A 19,815-nucleotide genomic window follows, 5' to 3' on the forward strand; every position below is an offset into this window, starting at 1 on the left:
CATAATTCTTAACTATATTTAGGTATGTGGCTTGGTACCTTTTCTAAGTAAGGCTTCTCATCCTGCTTCCTCTGTGTCTGGGTAGCAACTGTGTCTCTGTCTTTCCTTTTTCCAGAATTCTCTTAGCCTGGTTGCCTGACCTATACTTCTTGCTTGGCTACTGGCCAATTAGTGTTTTATTAAACCAATACTAGTGACAAATCCTTACAGCGTACAAGAGTATTATCCCAAGCAAAGCCAGGCTCATAAGGGCTCAGAAACTGAACCGATAATCAGGGATCCTGTATGGGTCTAATTCAGGCCATATGCAAATGGGAACTGGGGGCTGTCTATACTTCTTTTGTTTGTTTTTGGGTCCCTTTTCCTCCTATTTGGTTGCCTCATCCAGCATTATATGAGGGGAGGTACCTAGTCTTATTGCAACTTGATATACCATGTTTGTTTGATGTCCCTGAGAGGCCTGTCCTTTTCTGAAGGTTAATGGAGAAGGAGTGTTTGGGGCAGAGGTTGGAAGGTGAGGAGGGAGGGAAAATTGCAGTTGGGATGTAATATATTGGAGAAAAATAAATTTAAAACAAGTTTTAAAAAAGAAACCTGGAAAGTATATTTTTAATTTAACTTGTCTTACATATATATGAGAAACTCAGGTAACAGACCCTAAATTTTGCTTGAACTCACATATTTGCAAAGTATGCCTTTTTTAAAAATTAGATTTTTTAGGTTAGCATACAAAGTATGGCTTTGATTATGGCATTTCATGTATAGGTGCCATATGTTGTTCTCATGTATTATCCTCTCCACTGCCAGCACCCTCTGGCTAGTTTCCTTCCTTATTCATGGTGACATCTTTCTCTCTTCTTATCATATACATACATTATTTTAGTAGTCAACCTTGTGATTCTTACTACATACTGAAGAAGCATTCATCTTACACAAGTATAACAGTTTATTTTTGCCATTCTTTAAAATTAAAGCTACCACATAAAGATGATTCCCTCAAACTCATTACTTATTGCTAATGTGACATATTCAGTTTGATCATCTGGTGTAAAATATACTCAAAATTAAATAGATTATCTTGACACTTGCTCTTGGCACAATAAAAGGGAACCATGTATTTTCAAGTGTAAGGTCTACATATTACCACATTGTGAGGTTAAGATGCCAGAAAAGTTAGAAATTTTTTGTTATTGTTTATTTAAATCAAGAACATTTTGTAATTTGGTTGGTATAGTATATGGAATTTGAATACAGAAGGCCCAAATACAAAGCATATATGAAATGTAGAACCTAATAATGCTGGCATTTTCCCAATATCTTCTTCCTGAATACAACATATGGTATATATAGTGTAACATATATGCAATTACAGGAACATTCAGTTTGCAAAAAAAATCACAACCTCAGATATAGTGTGTCCAGGCCATATCATTTTCTAGGAACTTTTAAAATGAAACTTATGAAAGCATGAAGCCAGCAATACCGAATGTAGACAACTTTAGGTGGGCACTAGTATAATGAGCCTTAAAAACTAATGACAGGACTTTAAAAAATCACTACAATGGCATACAGAAGCAGATAGATTACACAAAACATTCTTCTAATAAAATAGCTATTCTTAGCAGCTACTTTTAAATTTTTTTTTTTTTTGGTTTTTCGAGATTAAATTTTCTTTAGGACAGATAACTAAAAGCATATGATGTATAAGAAAAAGTTTGATTTTTTTTCTTTTTTAGGAAGCAAGTCATGGCAATACCTGATAAAATTCATGTATTTATAAAAAATAAAACTGTTCAATTCATAAAATTAATTCTGATGGTAGAATTTAGAGCTGTTTAATGGGTGTGTATATTAAACTGGAGGACACTTGGCAAGCAATCACCATGTAAAAATAAATAAAGACTCTGGACAGTGCCAGCACGTAATCAGGTCAGCCCAAGGCGACTGACATCCAGTCTCTGTAATTCTCATTTCAGGTGCCACTGACAGTAAAACGTCACTGTCCATCATTCCGAATCAGCCTTCCTACCTCCTTAACTTTGGTGTAGAGGTATGTGTGTGTGGACAATGGGCACAAAGAACATGCTTAGTGGTCACACAGCAAGTGACCACAGCCTGTTCCCTCCCAAGAAAACAGGAATTGCGAAGATCCTTTTATTTTTCTATTTTTTTTAATTTTTATTTTTCCATTCAAAAATTTCTACTTACTCCCCTTCTCCTATTCCCCTCCGGCTTCCCCACTCTCCCTCCTCCCTCCCCCTCCAGTCTTAAAAGAAGGCAGGGTACCCTGCACTGTGGGAAGTTCAAGGCCCTCCCACTCCATCCAGGCCTAGAAAGCTGTGCATCCAAATAGACTAGGCTCCCAAAAAAACAGTACATGCACTCCTTAGTGGACTCTAGCCATAAACAAAGGACAAGTTCACAAGCCTAGAGAAGCCAAATAATAAGGTGAACCCAAAGAAAAACATATATAGATCCTCCTGGAAATTGGAAGCAGATAAGATCGCCAGGCAAAAGTTGGGAGCATGGGAGTGGGGATGGGGTGGGGAGAAGGGAAGAGGGGAAGAGAGAAGGGAGAAGGGAAGGATGGGGAGATCTTGGGGAAATGGGAGAGTTGAAGTGGAGGAAGGGCGAAGATCCTTTTAAAAATTTTAATTAAAAAAAAGAAAAAATACATTTAAAAAAGTTACCACTTGCATTGGCCTCTGTTAAAATGCATTTTATGCAAATTATTTTGTAGATTGCTGAGCCCAATTATTTTATCAACTCTCATAACTGAAGGTTAACAGTTTATTCCAAGAAAATAAATTTAACAGCTTAGTTAACATGTAAAAAAAATAAATGCTCTCTCCTCTATGGAGATCCTAGCTTCTAATGTTCCCCCCTGAGTTGGAGGGGGTAAAACATGGGTGTTAAAGGAATGGAGGAAGGCAATGGAACCCAGTGCATGGAAGGAGGCAAGGGGACGGAACAGGAGGGTATTGAAGAGTGGGGAGGTAAATCAACAAAACAAATTCTCTTTGAAAATTCCATATGAAACTTAACAGTTTGTAGACTAGTCAAAAGCTCATAATTAAGGAAGATTTGTTTTTTTTCAGAGGCAGAAGTGGAAACACAAGGAAATCAGGACCTAGGCCACTTGTCACCATGCTCAGCAAGGCTTGTGGGAGCAAGTCTTGCTCCCAGGCCCCCATGTGCCATTAGTTTTATTTATTGGTATCACATGTCTAGGCCTCGTTTTTTGGCACCTTGTGAGCTCTAACTCTGAGTTATTCCCTCTGTCTCTGACATCTCTGTGACTTCCTTCTCTCTGCTTTCAGGCCTCATTTCAAAGTGATTCTTTTAGATCGTAAATTGACCTTCCAATGATCTCACTGCCGTATCCAACAGGCCTGTTGTCAACTTTCTTTGACCCTCAGATAGCCTAGGTATACATTCTCCATTCCTTTGCCACCTTCACTTTTCTTAATTTTTGCTTAAATGGCTTCTCATTCTTGCCTCTCAATATAACATTGTTTTTTAAAGTTAATCATGATCTTTTAAAAGTTCTTCCCTTAATTTTGTTGGATCTCTTGTCCCTTCTAAAGATCTGTGGTGCATTCTTGTCCTTACATTCTACAACTGTCATCACTTTCGCCTTACCTTGTAAAACTCCAGGCCCACAGTAATCTCCATTGCTTTAACTTTACGCTAGCTACATTATCTGGGGCTCAGTCCTTGCTTCTCAAGACTTTTCTCTCTATATAAAAGGATATTCAGGCTGTGGTTTTCAGCTTAAATACCTAACAAACTCCTATCGAAGTTGCAAGAACAGTTGGTGCCTTTCTATTACAGCTTTTACCTCTTTTATTTGTTCCATATCTTCTCTCTCAGATAGTCTATTGACATTGTACTTAAACTGTATCACATTAGTAAGACCTGGTTGACTTTTCTGGCTTTTTACCACTATCAATCTGGTTTCAAAAAAAAAAAAATGTTTCAAAGCTTTAGTGACTCTCCACATCCTGGGCATGATGATTTCTATGTGAGCAACATCCCTACCCTTCTCCCCAATACCTTCCCCAAGGTTCATATCAAAGTGAGATATTCATTTGGTGTGGCACCTTAAAATTATGTACCAATATCTCAACACATCAATCATCTTTTTATTATGTCCTTCTATGTCCTGACATATATAGTAAGGTGTTTGAGGTAAGAGTATTATTCACTATGGTTATACTAGCTTCTAGTATAGTAAATAGCACTTAAATTATCACTGGTTTGAGACTACAACCAGAGATAATTATGTATCATAACAGAGATATCCAAAAGTTCTACTTTCTGTTCAATAAACATAATAATGACATGTCTTAGCAGGTCAAGGTGCCTACACCAAGTCTGACAACCTGAGTTTAATATCCAGAAATAGAAAAAAGATGCTTCCAAGTTGTCCTATTATTGCCACATGTGCCTTCTAGCAATGTGACTTTTTTCTGCTTCTTCCTGAGTGTCCAGGACATCCACCTATTTCCTTCATGGCCTTATTCATAATACCATCAATATTATTTTTATTTGGAAAATTATTCTACATGTAAATCTTGAATTTTCTTGTTTCCAAATAGAGGTATCTTGTTTGAAGCTTTCTCCAACAACCAAAAACAAAACAAAGAAATGTTAAAAACTGAGAACCATGTTATTTAAAAAAAGGAATCATTTTCTCACTCTTTAAAAGTTATAATATTAAAACTATTATTATGTAATTTTGACAATGGATTTCCAGCAATAAGGAAATATTTACAGTATCTGAGCTATATCTAAGAGGTGGCGAGAATAGAGGCTAAAGTGCCTGATGAAGAGCCCATCACTTCAAACATCTGTTCTGTGAACTTCCGGTGGAACAAAAATTCTAAAATTAAATAAAAGTACTATTACAACAATTCCTGATTTTTAGTATACCAAATTAGAAAGCTGCAATTCATCTTTAGTCTTGATGTAGTATCTCCTTCAACAATTAATACTTCAATAGCTTTATCACCAACATCCAAAACCAAAATTAAACCTTAAGTGTGTTGGTTTTCATCTGTTTTAAATCACAATTTCAAATATCAAACTTAGAATTGAGGAGTTTCTCTCACTTAGTTACTTTAAATCTGAACTTAAAAGAAAAGCAAAATGATACAGTCTAAAAAAACAAAACAAATCTGTATTTATATTGACTTGGTTAATTATGTGTTTATTCTATGAAACACTTGACAAGCAGAGCTTTAGAACGATATTCTTGGCAGAGATGCTGTAACAAGAACCCAAGAATCAGATGTGTAGCTGATTAGATGACTTAAAATCCTATTCAGCTCTGAAAGTCCAGGATGTAGGGTCATGAATCAATTTAAGGCACACTCTATGCTGACTAAGGTCATCATATTTCTTAAACAATAGCAATATTGTGAGAAGAGCCTGGCAGCCAAGAGCAGAAATTGAACTTACGAGTACTGCGTCAGCAGTTCCAAATCGTTGTGCATATTGATTGGATAGGCTTCACTAAGTTCAAACAACTTCTCCAGGGCTTCATAGATAAAGATGATGCAAATAAGAGAAGCAAAAGCTTCTTCAGTAAACCGAGTGATATAGCAGACCAGGGAACTCGCATCAGTGGCCACCAGGATGATACACAGGGTTGCAGTCCAAAGCCCAATGCTAGCTCGTAAAGACAAGTATGATAGCCCATATTCTCTAGGAGAAAGAGGAAAGTGTGGGAAGAAGGTCATTTTGCAGCTTGCTACTTTTGAAATAAGTTTAAATAAGCCCAATTTAGGAAGAAAAAGTGAGCAAATTCACATCCCTCAAGTCTCTGAGTTCAAGATGTTGTCTATAGAGAAATCCAAAGGAACAAATTAATGGAGGTTTCTTGGTACTTAAAACTGAATCTCATTTATTATAAATATTGAATGTATGATATATGCACAAATCTTTTAACTTTTCCTTCAATTCCACTGAAAGACAAAAATGACAGACTGAATCATACCAGCCAATTTCACATCTTCCCACAGACCTCCAAAAGTGATGTTGGATGAAGAAAAAAAAAAAACAGCAATGAAAAAGCATATAGTATAATCCCAGCACATGGGAGGCAGAGGCAGGCGGATCTCTGTGACTTCGAGGCCAGCCTGGTCTAGAAGAGCTAGTTACAGGACAGGAACCAAAAGCCACCGAGAAATCCTGTCTCGAAAAATCCAAAAAAAAAAAAAAAATAAATAAAGCATAGAGTAGATAAGAGACATAATACTTACTTGCAAAATTTAAACAAAATCTTTTCAAACACCAAAACAGGTCCTGTACTGCCTAATATGGTAAGGGGCTGTCCACCAAAAAGAGAATAGGCTATCCCGGTCATAGATGCTCCAAACAGTGATTCGATTGCACTCTGTAAAAACAACATGAATTCCCTCATCTAAACAGACAGACATTGTAATATATATAAACATTTCAGATACGGTGGTTCGCATTTTCACCCTTCACCGCGTTAGGCCTAGCAAATGCAGACAGAATATGGGAAATAAGCTGAAAAAATGGCACATGAGGGTAGAAAATCAGTGATCAGTGATGGCAACTGGGAAGTAGGATCTAGACCTTCTTGCTTCATCTTTTATCACTTCACGAATTGTTTAAATGTTGTCATAATCAGTGTCTGAACAGAAGCATGGCAAAGATTTTTGAAAAATGGACTTAACCTAAAACTGATGGAAAATTTTAGATCAACGAATGTGGCATCAGGCCAGAGCCTTGTATAAGACTCAAAATAAATATTTCTAAGATATTCTCTTCCCAGATCACCAGCTCCACTAGACATCCAGGAAATTCATAGGAAGTTTGTTTGCTGGACTGTGTATCAAATCTCCAATACCAGAATTCCAATTCTCACTTACATAACTACAAATCTTTAAAAAAAAAACAAAACTAAGATTAAAGTTCAGAGAAAAGCACAATACATACTATACGCCCTTCAGTCGCTTCTCCCAACAGTCCTCCAAACGTGATGACCGGAGACATGCACGCACAGTAGAGAAACAGGAAAGATGCTAAACACTGCAGGCTGAAAGCGTCTCTGAAGTCACTCCAGAAGAATGGAGCTTTTCTTTTGATATCTAATATAAGTCCCCCAAAAATCCTAAGACATGGGGGAAAACACAACAGTGAAACCCAAAGATAAAAAGCACATAAGTCAAAATGTGCACTTGTTCTGTTTCCCGGTCACAGTAATATTTCCTTCAGCAGAGATGAGACCCATATCAGCCTACCACGTTGCTGCATAATGACTTACAGGGATAGCTTTGCACTACTACAATACCCCGAAAAGTGTGCCTACAACTAAAAACCATCAGGCTTTCTCAAGATCCAGGGATTCATCAATCAAATTTCAAATGAGATTCATGGGTTATTTCAATGTCTGTGTCATTTTTTTATAAACCCACACCATCTAAACTCAGATCCCCACTGTCAACGATGGAAGTGTTTGCTAATACTTTGCACTTAATTAGCATAGCAGAAAGTGAGACAGAGACACCTGGTCTTTGTGAATGCTAGTAGTAAAAATCACCTTAACGAGAATAAAGTCATGTTCAATCACGACTCCAGTCACCTAGTCCCTCTGCCAAGAAAAACGTGCCTCAACAAAACCTTCCCTAAGAGAACAACTAAATCTAAATGGGCATATGGATAACAACATTCATTAGAGACATATAGACTCTGAGGTTGTTTTTAGTTTTAGAAAACTAAGAGGTTAACCTAATATATAAAATGTTATTTTGATGTACTATTGTCAACACACGTTCTAACACTTATCAATTATAAGATAATAAGGCCTTTTCTGGAAATAATTCACTTATTTCACATATGACACCTTGAAACACTTCAAAGGGCTGTGTTTCGGGTTCAGGAGCTTTAAATTGTAAGTTGATCTTTAAAATCTGAGCACTGATGTTCTTTACTGTATTAGGAATAAGAATATTAAATATTAAAGTAGGTATTTTCATTATTTGAATATTTGATAACATTAAAATTTAGTATTTGATATTAAAAGTTCATTTTATTCCATGGAATAAAGATGTGATCTTAAAGTAAGACTGAATAGTTGTTCCTATGTGAAAGTCAATAATTAAAAAATACATTTTAAATCTGGAGAGGATGGCACATGACAATAAGTTCAGCACTCCAGAGGCAGGAGGCAGGTTTGTGAGTTTGAAGCTAATCTGGAACATACAGCAAAACGTTGTCTCATATGAGCAATAAAGCAAAACCGTGACGTTCCAGAATTCTGATATTATAATGAATGTTCTTGGATCATAAAATTAGACTTTTGTTATTTTATAATTATTCTTTGCAGTGTTATCCTAAAAATTATGGTTTACATAAAAACCAACTTTACTTGACCTTGAAATTATACTAAAAGTAACTGATTTTTCATTTTTAGTTTTTTTTTGGGGGGGGTATATCTGTGACTTGTCAGAGGACAATTTGAGGGAGTCAGTTCTCTCCTTGTACAATGTGGGTTCTGGGGATGACTTGGGTGATCAGGCTCAGCACTGAGCCCTTTATTTCCTTTAATTCCTCTGATCTGATGGAGACATAATTGTATATTAGTAACTATCTAATGACATATGAGTGTAAAAATCACTGTTTCTCTAATGATTTCTTCAACCACAAAAGATTGAGACAAATAAAATTCTGAGACATTTGAAACTCAGAGACACTTCCAGAGAACACATGGACTGTGTACATATACAAACTTCTCATAATTCATATGGTAAAACATGAGCATGTCAATGTTGAATAGTTTCTATTTCTGAATAATATGTTACCTTGTCAAAGTCACAGTTCAGAGTAGATTTATTCTACTAGCATTCATTTATGATTTATATCCTACCTAGTTCTAAAAATAATTTGAGATAGTTATGAACTATTCGTTAGTAAGTAATAACTATAGCTTTGATAGCATTTTATATTCAACCATGGCTTTGTAATTATTCACTTATTAGATCATACATTAATCTGAATAGTTGTTATATAGCTGTGTAATAAATGTGCTTTTATCGGTAAAGTCTAAATCCAGAAGTGGGAGTTCGTTACAGAAGAAAGTGCAAGAGCAGCCCAGATGTGCACCAGCAACTCCAGGAGAGCAGATGAGTAATGGACACTTCAAGTCATGTCAGCAACAGAATCTGTGGAAGAACTCTGGAGAAGCGAAGATACCGGATATTGGTGACCTGGGAGGATTTAGGAAGCAGTAAGGACGGTGAACTCGAAAAAAAATCTAAGCTATGTGGCATGTTACACCTGATTGAAAAAGAAAAAATATATATATACCACCACCAAAAATCAAAAGACTGTATTTGAAAGCATGAAAGCAAACAGAATGAGTAACAGAGCTTCCAGCGAAGGGAGAAGGGAAACTTGAACCGTCTAAAAATAGGTACGAAGCCAAAGGAGATGCTAAAGGACATTTCCTCAGAGACAAACAGCGATAAAGGGAAAACACAGAATTAAAATACAGAGTTGTCAGGGACAGAAACGTCAGCTCAGTGGGCATACTGCAAACAGTACAGAAAATGGCCCGAGGGGAGGGCCACCGTTCCTACAGAGCCTTGGCAATGTCTTTAATTCTAGGGAGGCTGTCCACACAAGTTCCCCGAAGAGACATCCACCCAAGGGTTTCTGATTTCCTCCTCACACATTGCTTGCAGAAAGACAAGCTGTCAAAAACCCATAAAAAAAAAAAAAACATTTTATGAAATAAATTGAAGCTTTCATCTCTTCAAAGGTGTGTGATTAGAAAAATAAATCATAAATAGCTCTTTCAAATCACAGGCATAGTAAACAATAAAACTACCATTATACATACCCTACTAGTATCTAATGAGGTAAGGTCTATAGGACTTAATTCTTGGTATTTAGTTTTATTTCCATCTTGAACTTGAATCTTTCAACAAGATGTTTTGGAAGCTTCAAGTGACAGTTTTCTTAGATACATTCTAAGATTCTGTGAATGTATTTTATGCTTCATAAAATAAGAGACTACGATAAGATGGAATTGTGTAGCCACTTTTCTGTTTTAACAGTAGTGACAACAATTACTTCAGAGAGATCAAATTAATTGGCATTTCACTAACAAAGAGTAGCTATTAAAAGTATAAAATAAATTAGGTCTAGAAACAACAATTCCTGCCAGATAAGAATGACACACATTTGAGTCCCATATGAGTGGTTCCCACTAACCTTCCGGTTCGCTGGAGCTCAGGTCCACTATGTCCTCCGTGGGGCTCAGCTTCTCCATGAGCTGCTGTTCCATTCGGCACAGCAGGAATCTTCCTCTTCTCCTGCAGGGAAGTTTTTGTTGTTGCATATTTTGTTGCAATGCCAGATATTAATGACAAAAACTCCTTTTTTCTCCGGTAAAGTCATGTGTAGAAGGGCTGAGATGACAGGTTCTGTGAAAATCCATCCAATCCCCTACAGCTTTTATTCTTCCCCATCACTGGGGATGACAACAGTTCCTATTTTATAATATGTTTTAACTAGATGAATGATGGGCATTTTTATTTCTTACACCTACTAGTTTTTGGGTGCCCTAGTTTGTGTCATACATTGATATCTATCTGCAGTTGCAAAGACACACAGAAAATGTCAGTGTTCTAGGGCTGGGGTACATACAGCTCACTGGAAATGTGATTGTCTACCATGTCTTAAGGCCCGGATTTAATTTCTACCATAAAAGAAAGAGAAGGAAAAATAAGTACGTACAATTTTTTATTTTTAAGTATTATTGCCTTTAATCCTCTAGATCATGTCTTTCTAGAAAGGGAAATTTATGCTATAAGTCTTCATGACTCATAAACACAATACTATTACAAAAAGGAAGTTTCTTCTTGAACAAAAGGCAAATCAACTGAGGTTTTATGTAACTGTTATATTCCTTCAGATTAATTCCACTTACTTTTGTCACTGACAGAGATATTTGAAATAAATCAGAAAATATTTCCTAAAATTCTACCACTTGTCATATTATTACTTTAAAGTGCTTAAAAGAATAATAAAGAACTTTTAAGTTGCATAATTAAATTTTCTCCTTGACTGGTATTCCAAACAAGAACGAGTATGAATGTGAAGCACAAAAGTGATACGTTAGTGTATCTTATGCACAATGGGACATTTAGATAGAATGATACATGCTTCACACATGATAAAATGTATTTCGTGTGTTAAGCACAATTACAAAAGTTCATTATTTAGTATTTCTACAATTTCTACAGGTATATGTAAATATGTACTAGAATAAAATTTAAAGATAAAAGAGAAGATATATTTCAACTGATGAGGGGTTTGTCTTCACAGGTAAATATAAAACATTTATAAAATGATCTAAGAGTGGCCATCACTACTTACTTCCAATTACCTAGGGAAACATGTTATAACTTCTATTGTTCTCAGAAAACATGTGATATTATCTGGTAATTTGTGGGATAATACCCTTTGGATAATTTAACTTTTGCTTTGTAAGTTTAAAGAGCCATATGTTGATAAAATAGATAAGCAATTAATATATTAACCATTCTAAAGCACGTGTTTTCTCAAGGAGTAAAATGCATTGAGAAATGTAATGTGAATAATTAATATCAATAAAAATTCTTAAGAAATAGAACAAGTAGAACACTAAGAGGGAGATATATGGATCCACCAGAAAAGGGGAAGTAGACAAGATCTCCTTAGTAAATTGACAACATGGAATGGAGGGTGGAAGGGGAGTAGGGAGATAAGAAGGGGAGGGAGGAAAAGAACATGAGGGATCCAGAAGGTCAAGTTAGGTGAAGGACAGTGAGGGAGAACAAGGAAAGGGATACCTTGAAAGAGGGAGTTATTATGGGATTAGTGAGAAACCAGAAGACTGTTGTTTAGGACCTAAACAAAGAAAGTACACCAAAGATAAGGGCATAACAAAGTCTATCAAATGTTGCTATTCCTGAATTAAGTGAAATATAGACCAATAGGTTACCACAGACTTTATTCATTGTGGATGGCACTAGTGGCAATAACTAGTTAGTGCATTAAAGTGGAAAGGGAGCCTATGGTGGTAGGTATTTCGGGAGAAGTGGAGAAAAGATAGTAGAGACATATAGTATAGATAACTCCTCCACAACATACAAAATACATAACTGATAATAATAACAATTTCAAAGCAATTATACATTAAAAGATTGTGGCTTGGAAGTATGCTAATAAAATGATATAAGAGGTCATAGGACTGACATAATGATGAAAGAGATAGAGAGCTTTGACAGAGCAAATCCTTGAGTAGATGCTTAGAGTGGGATCCTGCACACAACTGGAATGCTGGCTTCCATCAGCGAGGCAGGGAAGGCTGAGCTGTCAGAGGAACGTGCTGGTCAGAATCTACAAAAGATATTTCTGATTGTTTCAAAATTTTAATAAAACTGAGAAACAGGAAACATGTAGCATGGAGGGTCACAGAGGGCATGTTAAGAATTTGAGAGAGAGCAGATGAGAAATGTTAAAAATATGACTAGCCTTGGGAGGGATGGGATGATGAACATGGAGCATGAAGGGCTCATTTGAGCCTATGATCACTAAGTCAAAGAAGTCATAGTTTCCCCTTCTGCTTTGGCTGCAACAGCGTGGGTATATAGTAAAATTTGAATCCCCACAGAGCTGTGATTTTGACAACCAAGTACATGACATTAAAAGAACAAAGAAGATGCAGGAACATAGAAGAAAGTGATTACAATGACTGACATAAGAGGATAAAGACAGAATTTCAGACTGATCTCTTGAGATGACAGGTTATTCCTTTTTTTAACTGAAAGGGAAATGTATTAAAAATGCTGTCATCTGTACATTTCAAAAGAATGAAAACAGAAATTATTTGATGAGGTTAACATTATTTAAATGAGTGTGAATTCAAGGTGCTTAATATATGCTAATTCATTTTGGTCCCTTAATAAAAGAAAACATAAATCATATGATCTAGTATTTAGATATAGCATGGCGTTTTAAAATACTTGTATAACAAAGAAGTATACAGCATATATATAATTCATACTCATTGGATAAAATCTTGCTATCTAATATAATAGTTTTTAACCATGTGTCTATACAAATATAAGTTAATTACAATCAAAATTTGATTTGTTACAATTGTAATAGCCACGTTATTAGCATTTGATAGTAGCTTGGTGATTAGGGGTGTCACTATAGAATGCTTCCTTTGTTAAAGAAATTCTACTAAGCAATTCTGAAACAAAGCATCAGTACTGAGAGGATAAAGCATTTATTCAAGGTCAAACAAACACACATTGACAGAACCTAGACACTAGAATCCCTAATTCAATGTTTTATTTATGTATTACTTTCTCCTAACATCCAGAATTTGCTAGTTTTTATTTTTGCATAAAAGTAATAGGAAATATAAACCCGCTACTCATCTTGTTTCACAAATGGTGTTCCTCAAAACCAGAATAGTTTAAAATGAATTTACTTGTAACTTTTCAAGATGTTACAGTGTTTTCAAGGTGTTACAGTGAACTACAAAGTTTTACTCTCAATATTTTAATAGTTTCATTAAGTTTACCCAAATATCATTAGTTAGAGGTTTTTCTATTATTTATAAACCATCATGTTGCCATTTCTAATATCATCAGTGCAGAGATGTGCATGTGTGGAGAAATAAGAAAACCCTTACAATCACTCCCAAAGCCACTGTCTTTACTTCAGTAGCAGAGGAACTTAAATTATATGGTTTTAGTTACATAACTACAAAATGGTAGTTGCTAAGGAAAGAAAACAGACTTTAGTAATGGTAGAATGTCTTCAAATAAAAACACAAGCCTGATATATTAATAAGAGGAATTAACATGACCTTTTTAACATACTCATCATTAAGTAATACATTTGCCAGTTTGCCAACTTTTTGTTTTCTGTTTGTTTTTGTTTTTGAGACAGGGTTTCTCTGTATATCCCTTGCTATCCTAGAACTTGTCTGTAGATCAGGCTGGCCTCAAACTCACAGAGATCCCCCTGCCTCTGCCTTCCAAGTGCTGGAATTAAAAGCATGTGCCACCACCACTGGACTTCAGTTTGTCAACTTCTAAGTGCCCTGAAAATCTAAGTCCAGGATTGGGTCAATAGACATATTTCTCACTTCAGTCAGAACATCAGAGTCAGACAAAGTCAGACTCTGCAGGACAAAGAGCCGAAGGCAATGTGAAAACGTGGGAGGCAGATCCCCCAGGAAGAGAGAGGCAGTATGAGAAGAGAGCTTTGCCATCGTTTTCAACACTCACACCCTAGACATTAACACCAATCTTTATTATTTCTTCCGTAATACAGAATAGGTAAGACAGATATTTGATTTGCATGTACAGAATTAAAACCATTATACGATACATGGAAGGATATAAGCATAAAGATCATTATGAAAAACTTTTCCCAGTTTCCACTGTGATTACCAGTAATAGGGAGTTTGTACAAAATCTTTCTTCTAATTTTCCTAATCCTTGTCAACTTTCAGAACACTGAAAATAATGGGCTTTATCTCAGGTCATATTTTATGCTGTTATTAAATTTAATATTACCCCAATGCAATATCTTTTATGTCAGGCCTGAAATATTTCCAGGAACATTAGACCTATTTAGTGGCACATGATCAAAATACCAAATTTCTCAATGTGTTAGCAAATTAATGTTTTTGCTTTCTTGGAATAACATAAATAATTTGATACTTTATGGCAAGTTGCATTATTTAGGGACATGAACTTAAAGGAAATCAAAATATTAGAATTTGAAAGAATGTTTTCAGATATACCTACCTGGGAAGGAACATTTTTGGGAGGTTCTATCCGGATACTTGGATCCCATTCTCCAGGAGGGAGAACTGTGACTTGATCCAGAAACTCATCAATACCTGACACCAAGTCATTGCGGTCTTTAGCTTTGTAAGCAACATCATGAAATACCTGTGGAAGAAAACGAGTAGCACATAATAACCTATAAAAGACACCAGAAGAATTAATATAATAAAAATGTCCATCTTAGCAAAAGCAATCTACAGATTCAATGCAGTGCCCATCAAAATTACAACACTATTACTCACAGACCTTGAAAGGAAAAATTCAGTTTTATATGGCAACCAAAACACCTAGGATAGCTGAACAAACCTGAATAATCAATGAATCATGTATGTGTGTGTGTGTGTCCAGGAATGAGTATCATCATCCCCGATTTCAAGGTGTATACATAGCTATTATAATAAAAACAGCATGGTATTGACAAAAACCATATTTTTATCAAAGGAATTAAAAACATAGACATAAATCCACATACCCATGGATATACGATTTTTGATTAAAAAACAGAAATACAAACTGAAAAAAGATAACATCAACAAATGGTACTGGTCAAACTGGATGGCTTCATGAAGAAGAATCCAAATAGATCCATTTTATCATGCTGTATAAAACTCAACTCCAAGTGGATCAAAGACCTCAACATAAAACCAGATATACTGAACATGTTAGAAGAAAACATGGGGAAAACCCAGACACAAACCATGTAGAAAATGAAGTGTGGTAGGATTCTGGACATAGTGTCTGAGTCTGAAAGGGTTACTTATGGATTGGATGTGGATATGAAACTGAGGAGTCAAGGATGAGTTAAGGGTGACTTGGGGTTCAGTACCATACTCAAACTCTTCCATTTGTTTCCCAAGTCTGTCTAAGTTCTTTTGTGATAGACCAATGCCCTGTACAATTGGCCCATTACCTAAATGGCCTCATTCCTTCTAAGTCTTTTTGTTCTAAATGTCCCAAGTGATTCAAACATACTCCCATCTCAAAACCTTTGTCCTTGTTTGTTGTTGGCTCAGAAACGTTCTCTCTTTAAAGTAGGAAGCTCCTCATGCCAGCTCTAGCTCCCTTCACTGATCTTGTATAATAACTTCTTTTTTTTGTATAATAACTTCTATGTCATTCCATCTTTCAACTATTTGGTCAACAAATGAAAAAGCCTTTGTCCATATTTTTATCCACCTCTGTACAAGTGCTGATATGCAGATCACATACAATAAATATCTGAATAAATCAGCAATTCTCCATCTCCTCCATCCAACTCCTTCTTCGTGTTCCTCTCAAATTCACAGCCCCCTTTTAAAGATTATTATTGTTACATATATAAATATATAAATGAATAAAGATATTAATATAATTTGCTGAGTCTATTTTGCGTTGCCTGTGTGTACATTTTCAGGATTGACCACTTGGTATTAGATAGCTAAGTTCAGCCCTGAGAAAGACTATCTCTCTCTCCCTCCCTTTCTCTTTCTCATATATATCTTTCTCTCTCTCATTCTCTCTCTCTCTCTCTCTGCTCTCTCTCTTTCTCTCTCCCTCTCCAGATAGTTGTTGCTAGCTGTTGTTTGCCAAAGGATAGGGGCCCCTAAGATTACCATCCTTCATATTAGCATGTCTATTGGTGTTCTAGTTCATATCTTGTTTGACCAGCTATGTTGTTGTGGTATCAGGGGTTCAGATTTTTAAAATCTTACATTTTTGAGACTTAACATCTCCCCATGAAAGTTTTTTATAATTCAAAATAGAAATGTAAAATTTTTTTCTTTTACAAAGAAATATATTTATATAATGGAGATGAGAAAAATCCATTTACAGTTCCATTAATAGTTTTAAAATCACAAAGTTAGGAATATCTATCTATAGATATTTAGATATCTAGATGTCTCTCTCTATATATATAAAAAGGTAGATATAGATATAAATGTAGATATATCAGGTAATTGCAGAGAGTGTGCAGAGTTTTCCTAGTTTTTTGTTGTTATATATCCTATGCATCTTTACTACTACTTTTCATTTAGACAGCTAAGTAACTTTCCCCCAAAATTTTCTATGCTATTAACATATAAGTCATGCTTACAGAGTAGTACAAATAGAAATGCTTAACAATTTTTATGACCATATCAGCTTTAAAAATTATTATTCTTGGCTTTAATTTATCCTTTTGGGTAATTTTTTTCAAGGAAAGTTGGTAGTGAAAACTTGGGAAAATTGGATCCAATACAGAAAAATATGATTTCCAGAAAACTGTCATGAAAGGGACTTCTAAACCTAGGTATATCTTGTGAGAATATTCCTTAGAAACACGAATAAATACCTCATCTGTCATTAAGGTTGCAATTGATCTGCCGATCTCATGGTATTGTTGACCCTTTCCAAGAGGTCCCAAAAGAATGAACAGAAATCTGTAATGAAGAAGATAAAAACTCAAGCTATAAATGTAACAATAAACTTAGTAGAGCATAATCACCGATCTCAATGGAATCAAACAGGGTTTTGATGTAAAAATTTGCATAAGTTTTTACAATTCATTATGATTTAGAAATGTTTTATAGTTGAGACTTCTATGTAAAATCATCAGGCAATGAGAATATTAGGGTGTTTTCAACCCCAAGGTTTCTGCATATAACTGTCTACACAGTCTATACATTTGTGACTAGGAATTGTAAAGATTCTTAGAGGAGGATGAGAGAAAAATTAAATCTTTCTGAATAGGAAGCAGGAAAGTTACACAAGTACACAAAATGAAGATCACTCAAGTGGAAGAAGAGCAATAAAGTCTTATACATTAAGGGAGAACACATTATTAACATCCAGTCACTGTACACACATTCTTATTGAACATAAAAACTGCTATGACTTAATAATTAGCTAGGCAGAAGAAAAGGAAAAGGTGTGAAAATTGAAGAGTGCCATGTATTTTGCAGTAGTGTTCTGTAGTGTTCGTGTGTTAAATGGTTTACAGTATTAAAGACAACTCTAGCAAGTACAGTTCTTAGCAGTAAGCTCTAGATATTATATAGTTTCATACGAAGCATTTATTAGACAATCTTAGAGGTTATATGCAACATTAATTTTCTATCAGTTATAATTGAACCCAAATCAAATTCAACTCTCTTTGTGTGTGTACGCTCAGTTAATATACAAAAAGCAAAAATAGTTGAATGTGGTGGCAGAAGCTTTTATCAGATATAATGCTCCTGAGATGATTTCTAACCTATGTGTACCTTGTTCATTTTAAAGTTTCTACTGCAGGTGTTATTTATAATGTACTAAAAGATTAATTTTCTGACATATCTACTGTATGTTGCCTTGATAATCATGGCATGCCCCTGATTATAGTTGGGGTTCCCAGATAGTTTTCTTTATTCTGTTTATCTAATCTTCTTTTGTTTTTTACCTTTCCTAAATAAATATCCCTCTGTATGCTGCGAATACCATTGATTAATAAAGAAACTGCTTTGAGCACATAGCAGAACAGGGCAGAAAGAGTTACATGGGGAAAACTAAATGGAATGCTGGGAGAGAGAAGGCAGAGTCAAAGAGAAGCCATGAAGCCGCCAGAGACAGACATTCTGAAACTTTGCTGGTAAGCCACAGCCTTGTGGCAATACACAGATTGATATAAATGGGTTAAATTAAGATGTAAGAGTTAGCCAATAAGAAGCTAGAGCTAATGGGTTAAGCAGTGTTTTAATTAATGCAGTTTCTGTGTAATTATTTCGGGTCTGAGCTGCCGAGCAGACAGAAGGACCAAGCGGCCTTCCTACAACAATATCCCAGTCTTTTGAATCTCTCCCTACATAGTGGCTCTATCATGCCCCCAATTTTTTCTCCATTGTCTCTACATACACTTTGCTGTGTCAGTATGGATGAGATCACCTAAGCCTGATACTTCTCAAAGTGAGGGTATATAACCCTATTATGGCTATACTCTACTCCTGAGAATTTTTCTTTTTTTTGAAATACAAGAAATGTCACTGTCATAAGCAGCCCTCATTTACTCGTAGGTCTCCAGATACCTTCCTCAGTGGTGAAATGAGAATATCTAACTGAATGGGAATTTGAAACTGCTACAGTTTCTACTGCTCTACAATTAGTAAACACGACACATGAAATCAGAATCCCAGATTTCCAGAAACTCTATTGTTTGGTTTTTGAGACAGGGTTTCTCTCCATAGCTTTAGCTGTCCTAGAACTCTCTTTGTAGACTGTGCTGGCCTCAAACACACAGTGATCAGCCTACTTCTGCCTCCCAAGGCTTTCTTTTCTTTTCTTTTTTTTGGCTACCAAGCAGCTCCCAAGTCATGACACAAAGATTTAGTTTTGAATGTTCTGCCTAGCTTAGGCTCATTTCTGGTTAGATCTTTTCACTTAAGTTAACCTGCTTCTCTATCAACCTTTTACCTCAGTGCTTTTTACTTTTTATTTCCTTGTATATATTTTACTTTCACTGCTACACAGATTATTAGAGATGGGTTGATCAGGATATGAGAATTAGCCAGTAAGGGCTAGAGCTAATGGGTCAAGCAGTGCTTAAAAGAATACAGTTTGTGTGTTGTTATTTCGGGGCATAAGCTAGCTGGGTGGCGGGAAGCCATGCAGGAGCTGGGAGCTGGTTGGCCGGAAAGCAGCCCACCGCAGCTCCCACTACAGAAGGCCTAACCCAAGAAAATAAGTCTTCCATGATTCTTTCCAATGGGACTACATGCTTAGATCCTCTTCTTAAACATACAGCTCAATATAATCTTTGAAAAACTGTAGAAAAGCTGTAAAATAGACCTGAATTCTACAGATGAGAAGCATGAAATATGAAGTTCCAGGAGGAGACGGGAAGGTCACAGTAATTTTTAAAGCACCCCTCCCACGTTTATAAGCAATAGACAACAGGTTTATGGATAATAAACTCATTTCTAGTAAAGGATTT

General features: G+C 35.7%; 1 protein-coding gene across 8 annotated transcripts in view; it reads right to left on the reverse strand.

Moving 5' to 3' along the window:
* The window catches only part of Slc4a10 (solute carrier family 4 member 10), a 220,683-nt gene that overhangs the window by 57,502 nt on the left and 143,366 nt on the right, over nt 1–19,815 (reverse strand). For 7 of the 8 annotated variants that reach the window (XM_057755058.1, XM_057755053.1, XM_057755052.1 and 4 more), the window contains 6 exons: nt 17,206–17,293; nt 14,853–14,999; nt 10,249–10,349; nt 6,970–7,144; nt 6,267–6,400; nt 5,464–5,709 (listed from right to left, as the gene is read on the reverse strand). In XM_057755058.1, coding sequence (XP_057611041.1) covers nt 5,464–5,709; nt 6,267–6,400; nt 6,970–7,144; nt 10,249–10,349; nt 14,853–14,999; nt 17,206–17,293 — 891 coding nt within the window. The other variant, XM_057755059.1, reaches the window with a different exon arrangement.

This window comes from Chionomys nivalis, chromosome 22, assembly GCF_950005125.1.
Source record: "Chionomys nivalis chromosome 22, mChiNiv1.1, whole genome shotgun sequence".
In the NCBI taxonomy this organism is placed as follows: domain Eukaryota; kingdom Metazoa; phylum Chordata; class Mammalia; order Rodentia; family Cricetidae; genus Chionomys; species Chionomys nivalis.